Source organism: Cyberlindnera jadinii (genome assembly GCF_001661405.1).
Source record: "Cyberlindnera jadinii NRRL Y-1542 unplaced genomic scaffold CYBJAscaffold_5, whole genome shotgun sequence".
In the NCBI taxonomy this organism is placed as follows: domain Eukaryota; kingdom Fungi; phylum Ascomycota; class Saccharomycetes; order Phaffomycetales; family Wickerhamomycetaceae; genus Williopsis; species Williopsis jadinii.
Window position 1 is genome coordinate 664,849 of NW_017963656.1, and position 11,828 is coordinate 676,676.

Here is an 11,828-nt window from a genome sequence, read left to right on the forward strand (position 1 = left end):
ATAACGCGTCGTCGTTTGACTCTGGAGACGTGGTTGAGCCGCAGGCTTTGGAGCACTTACGGAATGGTGATGCGACAGTATCGTCACCATCATCAACAATGGCTGCGACGCCCAACAATACACCTTCAACAGGGACAAGTCAGGAGCAAAGTACACAGCAGATCACAAGGTTACAGCGCATATCACAGATTTTACGCAAATATGTCAAATTCATTGGCCCAGGTTTGATGGTTTCAGTTTCCTATATGGATCCAGGTAATTATTCCACTGCCGTGGCTGCCGGTGCTGCTCATCAGTACAAGTTGTTGTTTTCAGTGCTGTTGTCGACAGTGATGGCTGCGGTATTACAGATCTTGTGTGCAAGACTCGGTGCTGTGACAGGACTGGATTTGGCACAGAACTGCCGTGAACATTTCCCAAGAAGGCTGAACGTTGTCATCTATGTTTTGGCTGAGATTGCCATCATCGCTACGGATTTGGCAGAGGTTATCGGAACTGCGATTTCTTTGAACATTTTGTTTGGAATTCCGCTGATATTAGGCGTTATTCTTACAATTATTGATGTCCTCTTCGTTCTACTGTGGTATAGACCTAACGGTGGTATGAAAATCACGAGAATATTTGAAGCATTTGTTTCGATTTTGGTCACTCTGACGGTGGTTTGTTTTGCAGTGGAGTTGTTCACCGTGGAGTTCTCACCAAGAGAGGTGATGAAGGGATTCCTGCCTTCTAAGGAGATCATCGAAGGTGACGGGTTATACTTATCTTTGGCCATCTTGGGTGCCACAGTGATGCCACACTCGTTGTATTTGGGGTCTGGATTGGTTCAACCAAGATTACGTGATTACGATATAGATGCCGGTAACTATAAAGCCGCTGACGTTGATGACGACGAAGACCATCTGAACTACAGACCAAGTCTGGATGCTATAAACTACACGATGGCCTTTTCTATTACTGAATTGGTGATTTCGTTGTTCACTGTCGCATTATTCGTGAATTGCGCCATCTTAATCGTTGCAGGTGCAGCACTACATGGACAGAAGGGCACAGATTTGTTCTCAATCTATACGCTATTAACAGAGCATCTGTCAAAATTTGCTGGTTTAGTGTTTGTATGGGCATTGTTGTTCTCGGGACAAAGTGCAGGTATTGTCTGTACAATGTCTGGTCAAATGGTTGCTGAAGGATTCTTGCATTGGGATTTACCACCTGCAGTGAGACGTCTCATCACTCGTTCTGTTGCAATAACACCATGTTTGGTTCTCGTTCTTGTCTCGGGAAGATCTGGGTTGAGTAGTGCGTTAAACGCATCTCAAGTGGTTCTTTCACTGCTGTTGCCATTTGTGAGCGCACCATTGATCTACATGACGAGTTCGAAGAAAATCATGAGGGTTAAGTTGAACCGAGACAATAGAGCCATTGAGTCAATTGGGTTGATGGATATGTCGGAGGAGGCTAACGATCAAGATGAAGATCAAGGCAGTAGTTTGTCGTTGAACGACCAGGGAGATGACGCAGATGTGGAGGACACATACAAGGATATGAGCAATAGCATGTTGATGAACATCATATCCATACTTATCTGGGGGTTCATTACAACGTTAAACTTCTTTTTGCTAGTGAGCATGGCTATGGGAAAGGAGGTTGCATTCTGATTCTCATCGTTATAAGTTATTTTAAGAGTCATCACAATTGTGTTTTTTTATACACGCATACACATGAAGAAAGTGGTTTATACGCTCATAGATTCTACAATTGGAGTCTCTAGTATATATACATTCAATCGGACATAAATCACTTTACTTGTTGTAGGAGATATTCGAAAACATTTCGTAAGTAGCATTCCAGTGCCCCAAAACACCAAGGAGCACAAAGATATGCCAGATGTTATGCGATTGGAAAAGATAGTCAACCCACCACATGGACCAAATGGAATGACGCTTATCTGAATATGTTGGTTCATCTTTGAAATAACGGTGAACATTTTCAGTGACATGCGGTTTCAGCAACTCAGCTTCCTCTGGTTGTTCAACATCAATGATGACATCCGTTCTAAACCTCTCAGGAACTAAGGATGCGTAAAATACCACACCAGTGAGATACCATATACAACTTCTACTTATTGGAGAATAGAACTTCAAAGCGTGCAAGAAACCCTTCTGGAATCCCAAAAACACAAATGCAGAGACTCCCAGTCCAGCCAAACATATGTAGAATGCAATTCTGAAAGGTTTACTCTCTGGACGGTCGAAATAACGAGACCAATTGAAGAAGAACCCACAAAGGCCGCAGAATAGCGAGAATGAAATGAACCCTGTTTGAATCCACGGATAGTAGTAAAGTGCTGCATACTCAGAAGTAATCACAGATGCTGTGATTAATACTGTGATTCCTGTGTAGTCGATGCATGCAAACTTCTTTCTCAAGTACAAGTTTGATGTACCACTGAATGCATGCCAGAAGGATGAAGACAACAGGCATTTCAAAGATGCAGCAAAAAAGAAGTAGATGACACAGTTATCCTTGAAGGTATTGCTCTGATACACAGCACTTCTTGGGAATGAGTAGAATGCAATGTATAGGAATATAAACGCTCCTATCAAGTGGGACCAAATGTTCCCGGTTTCGTTGTGACAAGAGCATATGCTGCGTAAAGAATGGATGTGGTTGTTGTGGAATCTGTAACCATGGATGATATATGGGTTTTCTCTCCATGGAAATGGCAACTCGTAATAGTGCAGTAGTCTCTGAGAGCCATGAAACATGGCATGCTCGTAGTTGTGAAATTTGATTTCAAAATTTCTAATGGCGTATTCGTTTTCGGCATCAGACGGTTGTCGTGGAACTATTTCCTCCTCGCCCATTAGGTATTTGGCTTCACTCTCCACTAGATTGTTGAACTGGTTGATCTTTGCATCAAGGAAGTTCAAGGCTGTCAGCAGCTTTTCGTGGAACCCCAAGTTCTCAGATGATTCGATGGAGGAGAGAAGTCCCCCATAATGCTCGTCTAATATGGCGTTGAAGTTCTCCGTGTTAAAGGCTGAATCGAATACGGAGTTCTTAATCGTTATCAGGGTATCGTATAGATTCTGAAGTGTAGCGATCGAATCATCATCGGTGTACTTCTTCTCAGATGAAGAGGAAGAATTTGAAGACGACGACGAGCCGAAGAATCCCTCCACACGGTCAAGCTTTCTCTCTATGGATGCAATGAACCCATCAATCGAGGTCAACAGATCCTCCTCGAGGAAGTTCCCCTCTACAATCTTGTTGATTGACGTGGACGATGAGTGTGCCTTCTTCAGCAGCCGTAAATCCTCGCTGCTGTAACGTTTGTGAGTGTGTGGTCTCTTAACCGTCGAGGTTGTGCTCTCCATGGCAAACGACGTTGAACTTGAAGACATGGTACACGAGGGAGAAAGAAGCAAAAACGTGTAGGGGAGTACTTTTTATTTCTTTTTGGGAATCTGACAAGAGGTGTTCTTATTGGCAACAACAAGTTTTGGTACGTAGCCGAAGAAAGGTCGATGTGGATGAAGCACCAGGTGGTAGAAGAACGATAAAAACGGAAAATGTGGATAATAAGCGCAGCGATGCAGGCCCAAAAAGAAAGAAAAAAACTCGTAGGGGAAGAAAGGAGACAGAACAACAAAAACAGCGAGCGGTGTCAGGGAGACATGGACCCTTTTGTTTCAGTATTACTATCAATTGGAACCGTCATTGGGCCTGTTGATGTCGATAAAGGAGAACTAAACAAACGAAACTGAAGTAGAATAGGAGGAACAACTCATCGCTTCACAAGCACAAGGCTTCGTCTGATTGGTCCCCACGCGTTCTTCCTCTACGTTTCTTTTCCTTTTTCAGCTTTTAGGGGTAATCCGTAAAGTTAAGCGTGCAACGCCGCCGCATCCTCTCTTTTGTACTGTAGAAATCTTAAAAATCGCTCAGCTGTTTTGTTTTTTTGGGCTCGCGTCCAATTTCCTACGCAGAAATTTTTGAACACAACCGACATCCGTCCGTCTAGAATTAAAGTTTGTTTCAGCCTGGGATTCGAATGGTCCCGCCCGGTTCTAAGATGAAGGCTGGCACGAGTAATTGGGTACTGCGTAGTTTTCAAAGCCGGTGTTGGCTCAGCGTTCGCTAAAAATCACTTCTGTCGCAGTAGGCCCCAATGCTGGGTGTCCTCAATGAGCGCTAGTCTGCCTTTAAGCCCATTGCAGTTGTTAACAGCGGCCCCTTTCTAATGAGAAAAAAAAATTTTTTGTGTCAAACGCTGAGCTAACATAACATAACATAACATAACATAACAAAGCAAGAGCATCACGGTGATCTCATACGCACAGAAGCTTCAATGCCTATCAACCAGCCATCTAACCAGATCAAGCTGACCAATGTGTCGCTTGTGCGAATGAAAAAGGGCAAGAAAAGATTCGAAATTGCATGCTACCAGAATAAAGTGCAGGATTGGAGGTCCAATGTTGAGAAAGACCTCGATGAGGTGTTACAGATTCCACAGGTGTTTCTCAACGTCTCCAAGGGACAGGTTGCTCCTAATGAGGACCTCCAAAAGGCTTTTGGAACCACAGACACCGATAAGATCATTCTAGAGATTCTTCAAAAAGGAGAGATACAACTCTCTGAGAAGGAGAGACAGGCGAAGAACTCACAAGTCCAAGCAGAAGTTTTGCAAATCATCTCTACAAAGTGTATCAATCCAAGAACCAAGAAAAGATATCCTCCAACGATGATTCAAAAGGCATTGGTTGAGCTAAAGGTCAATATTGTTGCTACAAAACCTGCAAAGATCCAAGCCTTGGAGGCGATTCGTCAATTAGTCTCTGAGCAAGTGATCCCAATTGTTAGAGCAAAAATGAAAATTAAAGTCACTCTGGATTCAAAAGATGCTAAGAAGCTGAATGAAAAGATCAAACCACTGTTAGGAGAAATCCTATCGGAAGACACTGGTAAACTCTGGGAAGTCATTTCACTTATCGATCCTGTTAATTACCGTGATCTCGTCGAATTGGTTGGAAACCACAAGACTGGGCAATTGGAAGTGCTAGACATGGCAGTGATTGACGAATCTGGTAACTGATGGCTCATCTTGTTTACAGAACCTTCTTAACGAGTTCCAACACACTAATAAACCTATCGAAATCTCCCCTGGAAGAAGCCTTCCCAGTATCAAAGATCTTTGAACTCACAGAGATTATTAGATTTCTCGTTTCTCTGTTCATATATAGAAGTTTTGATAGATGGTTGACTAATAGAGATAATTTGACGTTCAGACTATCGCCAACTAAACAAACCTTTTCGCAACTGAAATCGTCGTCTTCGTTTTGATACTGTAGGTTGAAAGCGAGTTGTGAGTTTGGAGCTTGAACATCAAACGTCGAATCTGCCTCACCCTCGACTCTTATGAATAAAACCCTTCTGTCTATGAATTCTATACTTTGAACTTCTATTTCAGCACCATCTGGTAGGTGGCCAACGGTTTCCTTATGTTGTATTTCATTCATGATCTTTCCCCTCCGTTTGGTCTAGGATGAGAAAGATCGATTCGTTTACTCCAATAGTTTTTTGTTTTTTTTCAAGGTTCATTGAACCAGCGGGAAACAGTACGGTGACCATCAAAAGACAATATTTTTTACAAAACTTCCTAAAGACAGCTCTATATACAGATGTTACTTATAAACTTCAGACTCTAGGAAGTTTATAATAGGTACTCCAACGTCATCTATGACAGATTTAGACCAAAGAACGTCTAAATGAGAATAGTTCTCCAAATAAATATACGAATATCGGCACTCAGGCTCATAAGACTTCATGTGTCCAACAAGAGATCTTCCGTCAACTAGAAGATCTTGAGTTGGGATGACGAGAAATATAGGCGGGGTGGTTGAATCAAACCATTGTTTCTTAGGCTCTAAAATTGCCTTGGATTGGTTGAACCCTTCCTTACTGTTCAACCACCATGCCATCAGCTTCATACTTACATAGACTGGGGAAAATAAGAAATGGCGACACTTCAAGTCTTGATCCCAGAGGGTATCATTCCAGTCGAAGAGATAGTTGAACATCATGTAACTTAATTGGCAATAAGCCTTGCTTGTCCCGATATATTTTCTCATGGTCATTGCAAATGGAATGAAGGAATTTATTCCAAAGAAAAATTTCTTTAACGACATCCAAGCAATGAACCTGATGAACAATCGCTTCTCAAGTAATTCCCCACCAAATACAGCTGGTGACAGAGCCACAAAGCAATTGATTTTTGAGCTTAGTCCAAATTTATCAGAATCTAAGGTAATGAATCCCTGTGTGGTTCCTTGAGAATGACACACCAGTGTTACAGATTCAGCTTGAGAATCACAGCTTATTAACACATGCTCTATCAGTGCAGGTAGATCTTTCTGTGCCATATCTATAATGTCCCAGTCCCACATTTTATGGTCGCTCGGTGATAGAAATGTGTGTTTAGCCTCAAACCCACATCTGTTGTTACCTAACCAAACGTCATAGCCTTGTTGATGAAAGTAATATGCCAACGATTGTTTACCACTCGAGCAGAAGGAACCAGAAGATTGTAGCAAACCATGGACACATAATATTGGTAGTCTTTTAGCTCGGTCTTCAGCAGACTCCTGGGGATCGATGATTCTCTGTATAGTGAGAACGTATCCATCATCAGTCGTAACGTCATAAGTATTGACCTGTAGTCCATAAAGACGGAAATAATAGTTGAGATCAGGTATAAGCTTTAACTCTGCTTTGGATTTTGGATCCGTTGGTGTTTCCTTCCGGTTTAACCTAACGAAAAGGGACTTTAACCACTGTAAGATTGCGTTGAAGACTGCAAACGTGAAAAGTACGTTCAGGAACAAGAAAGTACAAATATGACTGGTTACGTTAAAAACTCGTTGTTTTGATTTTGAATAGTCCCATTCTCGATGGTCCACACTGGTTGACATGAGATGACTTCCAGGATCATGAATACTTGTGCTCGCTGATCTACCTCCAACTACCCCATTACCTCTGTGCAAATCTTGTAAGTCAATGTCTCGCATGACACATTAGATACTATCACATACGCTGGCCAAGCATCTCCTTTTTCAAAGGATAAACTGAAAGGGAAAACTATTGAATTTGTTTATTTTCCATACCCAAACAAGGAACCCTCTCTCCACGCTCGGCAAAAAACAAACCAAATTGCGCGCTTCTTTTCTTACGTAATCTCAAAGTTCCTTCTATCCTCCTCTTATTAGAAAAAGCGGTCCAATTTACAACTGAATATGGTAACGACAAAAGATATGTTCACGGTATATCACTTAATTCGAAGTTAGATTCTTTTTGGCCCCTCTTGAGATCTATTATAGAACTTTCTTTTGAACTTACATTTCGGTTATCCTATTTCGAGTTATTTACTTATGAAAGGTGTACTGTTACCTTGTAACCACTCAAAACATTTGTAAAGAAAGGTGATCCGATAACATACTAATAACGTTCTTCAGTATTGAACAGTTACAATGATGCTAATAAAAATATCAATCCGGTCTTCTCATTTCCCCAAAGTATGCAAATTGTAGCTAACACTAAAACTAGCAGATACCCAAAGGATGAGTATGTAATCCTTAATTCTTCCTGAGATATAGCCATTCATAATTTGTATGGTATAACTAGAAAAAACACATGAAATTGCTTATATCTCAACAACAAAACTCACTTTGGAAACTCTAACACCACCAGGAACTAAATGTCATCTCTAACATCATACATTCCAACTTTCAGTTTGCTTGCTTTGGTGGTTCTTCTAAAATAACCTAGGATGATGATCTTTTTATGTATAATTCTGGTTGTCGTTGCCCTAGCAATTTTAAAAATGTAAGGATGTCTCCAAATCCAATAGGCACTGTTTACACTTTGAATTCTTATCAACAAAAAATGACACAAAATGACACAAAATGACACAAAACCAATACAACTTTATACACAACGTTTAAAACATCACCAGACAATGGCCAGAAACAAAAGATTAAGCAAGCAAAGAACAATAGCTGAGTGACAACCAAAGAAACCCCAGAGAACTCTCATTGGGATTTTCCAACGACGTCCTCAACCTGAGGAAGAAACATCAGCGGCTAATCCAGAACCACAGCGGCAACTTCAAACGAATTGAGGTGCTACACAACAAGAAGACCCATTACTTATTGAGACAGACTAACTGACCTGTTATGGGAACAAGACACAGAGCCAAGAAGTCTCCAAGTTTTGTCACAGAATACCCATTCAGAGATCACAGACTTACCGCAACAACCGCCATTATCTGAACATGAAACTGAGTTTGATAATGGAACTATGGCTGATAGACTAAGAGGTAGGGGAAGAAATGCAGCATAGGTAGCACAAAGAGCACTAGAAGAAATTAGATGTGATGGTACTTTTGGTGTGATACCAACTTTGAACACATCATTGAGGATGACACCAACTGTTTTAAAGAGAATGGTGATTCAGTTTATGACCAACACCAATAGCGGAGACCACAGAACTCAGTGTATAATCCAGGTGGTCATGAATAGTGTTGTGATTATTGTCATGTTCTCCTTATCGGTGCAGAATTACCATCATTTGGTTGCGACAGGGGAAAAGTTTTACTCAGTGACATATTCAAACAACATCCACAGTACATGAAGCATATGTTATTGGATCCAATCACGTCCAAATATTCTCGAACAATTAATACAACTCTTTCGCAATCATCGCATCAACGGGCACTTGTTCCATAGAGTTGATGGTATGATAGCTCAAGAAAATGGTCAAGAGAAATTTACAGAAATTTATACACCAGATCCAGGCTTAGCTACAAATCGTCATCGTGAATTGCTCAAAGATGTTCTCCAAAACAATGAAGAATATAGTAAACTTGAGGACTACCTTAGCAAAATTGGTGAATTTCCATCTCAAAACAATCGTTATGCACATCTATTATACTCCGCTAGAGAAATTGTTCAACAGGAAACAACCGAGATGAGAGTAACCAGGGGAAAAATTATTGTTGAATTTGCCAATATTGAACCAACAGAATCAACAAATTCAAAATATCGTACTTCTCTATTACCAGAGGTTAAAGAGTTTGCCTTGGTGCACAGAAGCAATAACAGCAGAAAGTACTTAACTTTCAGTACGTAGAAAGGAAAGATCTACGGGTCGCTTCATTTTTTTCAGTACCATGTGCAAGTGTGTTTTTTTTATCTTTGAGATGTCCTCTTTTAATTCATAAAGGGCGAGACAAATCTTTTCCATACTAACGGTACTTATATTAGTATCATTATAGCATACCCATGCCATATACACTCTTGCGACTACAGTTTTAGAAGACTCTTTAGGCGTTGCTCTCGTTAGTTTCAAGAATCCTCATTTTATTAAAGGAAGGACCAAGGAATTAAGGTCAATCAATACCTGACCGAACGCGCAGTGCAAGTCGATCGCGAAAGTCCAAATCGCGTTCACTGTATCTAAGCACTACGGACCTACTGGTATAATAAAATACTTGAGGTGCACCCAAGTGGACTTTCTTTAGTTTCACATATATATATCGGACAATGATCTTGTCGTGGCTATTCACTCTATCAAGGATTTTAACTAAAAAGGCTTTGATAGCAGGCTCTCCTTTCCTAGAAGACCAATCACCAAACACTTTATTTTATTCTCACATAAAATGAAGCTTATTAAGGAGGAAACAAAATATCAATTTCCACTCTTTGAAAACAGCAAAGGATTAATTTAAAACGATTTGGGAAACGTTTCCTTGAATCAACACAATCCAGTACAAAATTTTCTGGAGCAGTATATAAAACACAAAGTAAGTCTTTTTAACTCTTATTGTTGGTCACATTCCCATGGGCTACTTTCCATATCTTTAAACAATGTCATGTCTGTTAGAGTTGAATGTATTTATTCAAAATTAGAAAACTAGCTTACTACGATTTGATATTACATATATGTTAAAAGGCTTACTTCAATATATTATCTGTTTTAAAAGTCGAAAAGCAACCCCCCCTAAAAAACAAAAAAAAAGAGAACCAAAAAAAAAACAAAAAAAAACACAACACAAAAAAACAACAACACAAAAAAACAACAACACAAAAAGAAGACAAGAAAATAAAATACATATATTAAACAGTATAAAACACCATGTATGTATTAGAGTTTTTCTAATATGTATTTCCATACAGTTGCGCACTCATAGAAAGGTTTATACAATTATTAAGATATAACGAGCTTCTTTCACATAAATCTTTATTGTATCTATTCAAGTCGTAATACTACGATGATGTCAAATGTAGTCTTCATAATTGTAAGATCGTTATTTTATTCTTAAACAGTCATTGTGAGTTTAATCTGTACTTTCAAATATTTGTGAGTATCGGAATATAAGATTGTTCTATTTTGTGTCGTGATGCATCTACAGTATTTTTAAATGAAATTTAAAACGAAATATTCAACCTTTGTTCAATACTCTAGTCCTGATAACTTTCTGTTACTTGCCGTATCTCTGTTTTTCGATTCTTTCTTGATTTGATTAATTCGATTTCGAATGGATTAATTTTTCGTTTAGTTATCTACCGAAAGAAAATATGCCTAAATGTTGTACTGCATTTTTATTCAACATCAGGAAATCATGGTATGTGTGGAGTTTGGGAGTAGTCAAACCATGTGTGTCTTGTAAGAAGACGTATATCATGTAAACAATTTCAATTTATTCGACAGAATCAATTGAAATTGTTTATTCAGTAAGTATTAGAAAATATATTAAGTTGCCAGTGAATGGGGATTGGTTTTATATTTTATTTTTTGTAATTTATCCCCTCTTACTAATTAGAGAAGTTCTGTCTTTTTGTTGATCATAATTGCGGCCATTGGACATTAATGATTTGACACAACGTCCTGAAGATACATGAAGTCTAGAAAGAAATCTAAAGAATAATTGGTCAGCTTCATCAAAATATAGTGAGTACCCATTCTTCTGGATATTTAAACATGTAATCTTGAAGGCATCTATTTATAAGATTGATTGTGGTGATGTTCAAACTCTTTGTGCAATAGTGCAAAAACATGGATTCCAATGATTTTGTATATATCAAATTTTCACTTCCTAGAAATCAAGAAATATTTAAATTGTCACGTATTTCGTAGTTTGTTGCATTGTGTAATTTGAATTTTTTAAGTGGGTGAGATAGTGAATTGTCAAGATACTGGACTAAGCATGTAGTACTTGATGCTTATGATTTGTTTGAAGATATAATATTTGTAAGCAGATATCTTAAACCAACGAACTTCTTTATAACATTTTTTGAGAACATATTTGCGTGTTTTTTTTTCAGTTCAAATTTGTTATATTTGATTGTGTTGTATGATCCCAATTCCTCATGAAATGTCTCTCTGATGCAATAATATCATGTATGTAATTTTTCTGGAATATTCTTAATTGAGTCTTAAACTTATGTAGCAAGGAAAAAATGAACTTAAAAACCTTTAAACATAACAAAAAAATAAGAAAAAAAGCCGAACAAAAAAGAAAAGCCAAAATATAGGAAATGAGGTGTATATATAAAATCACAATAGTAATTTTTTGTGAAGAATTCATGTGCATGATGTAATCATGTTTGTAGAGTTAAACAAGGCCTGATTCCTGATTATAATAAAATGATGATTCTTGAAACTGATGAAACCAATGACCAAAGAGCCTTCTAAAGCTGTAGAGTAAGATTTCGATTTCGTATAAGTATTCGCAAGCCTGTGTATAGTGTCGATATGATGGAATGATA

The 11,828-nt window shown here is 38.7% G+C and overlaps 5 protein-coding genes across 5 annotated transcripts; 3 read left to right on the forward strand and 2 right to left on the reverse strand.

Annotated features, from left to right (window-relative positions):
* Window positions 1-1,993, forward strand: SMF2 (divalent metal ion transporter SMF2). Its single transcript, XM_020213347.1, has one exon. The coding sequence runs from the start codon at window positions 99-101 to the stop codon at window positions 1,656-1,658; it is 1,560 nt and encodes a 519-aa protein (XP_020071115.1). The 5' UTR covers window positions 1-98; the 3' UTR covers window positions 1,659-1,993.
* CYBJADRAFT_126874 (hemolysin III family protein) lies at window positions 1,803-3,380 on the reverse strand (the record flags this gene model as incomplete). Its single annotated transcript, XM_020212668.1, has 2 exons — window positions 1,803-2,848; window positions 2,885-3,380. 2 exons carry the CDS (start codon window positions 3,378-3,380, stop codon window positions 1,803-1,805), a joined length of 1,542 nt encoding a protein of 513 aa, XP_020071116.1.
* An 805-nt stretch (window positions 3,381-4,185) lies between these two features.
* SDO1 (guanine nucleotide exchange factor SDO1) lies at window positions 4,186-5,385 on the forward strand. The gene has a single exon (XM_020214911.1). The coding sequence runs from the start codon at window positions 4,355-4,357 to the stop codon at window positions 5,096-5,098; it is 744 nt and encodes a 247-aa protein (XP_020071117.1). The 5' UTR covers window positions 4,186-4,354; the 3' UTR covers window positions 5,099-5,385.
* Window positions 5,386-5,645: 260 nt separating this feature from the next.
* On the reverse strand, window positions 5,646-7,060 carry YEH2 (sterol esterase). The gene has a single exon (XM_020217130.1). The coding sequence runs from the start codon at window positions 6,972-6,974 to the stop codon at window positions 5,688-5,690; it is 1,287 nt and encodes a 428-aa protein (XP_020071118.1). The 5' UTR covers window positions 6,975-7,060; the 3' UTR covers window positions 5,646-5,687.
* A 1,880-nt stretch (window positions 7,061-8,940) lies between these two features.
* CYBJADRAFT_167461 (uncharacterized protein) lies at window positions 8,941-9,189 on the forward strand (the record flags this gene model as incomplete). The annotated part of the gene is made up of 1 exon (XM_020214912.1): window positions 8,941-9,189. A coding segment is annotated over one exon (249 nt), but the record flags the coding sequence as incomplete, so codon positions are not given.
* Between the last annotated feature and the right edge of the window lie 2,639 nt (window positions 9,190-11,828).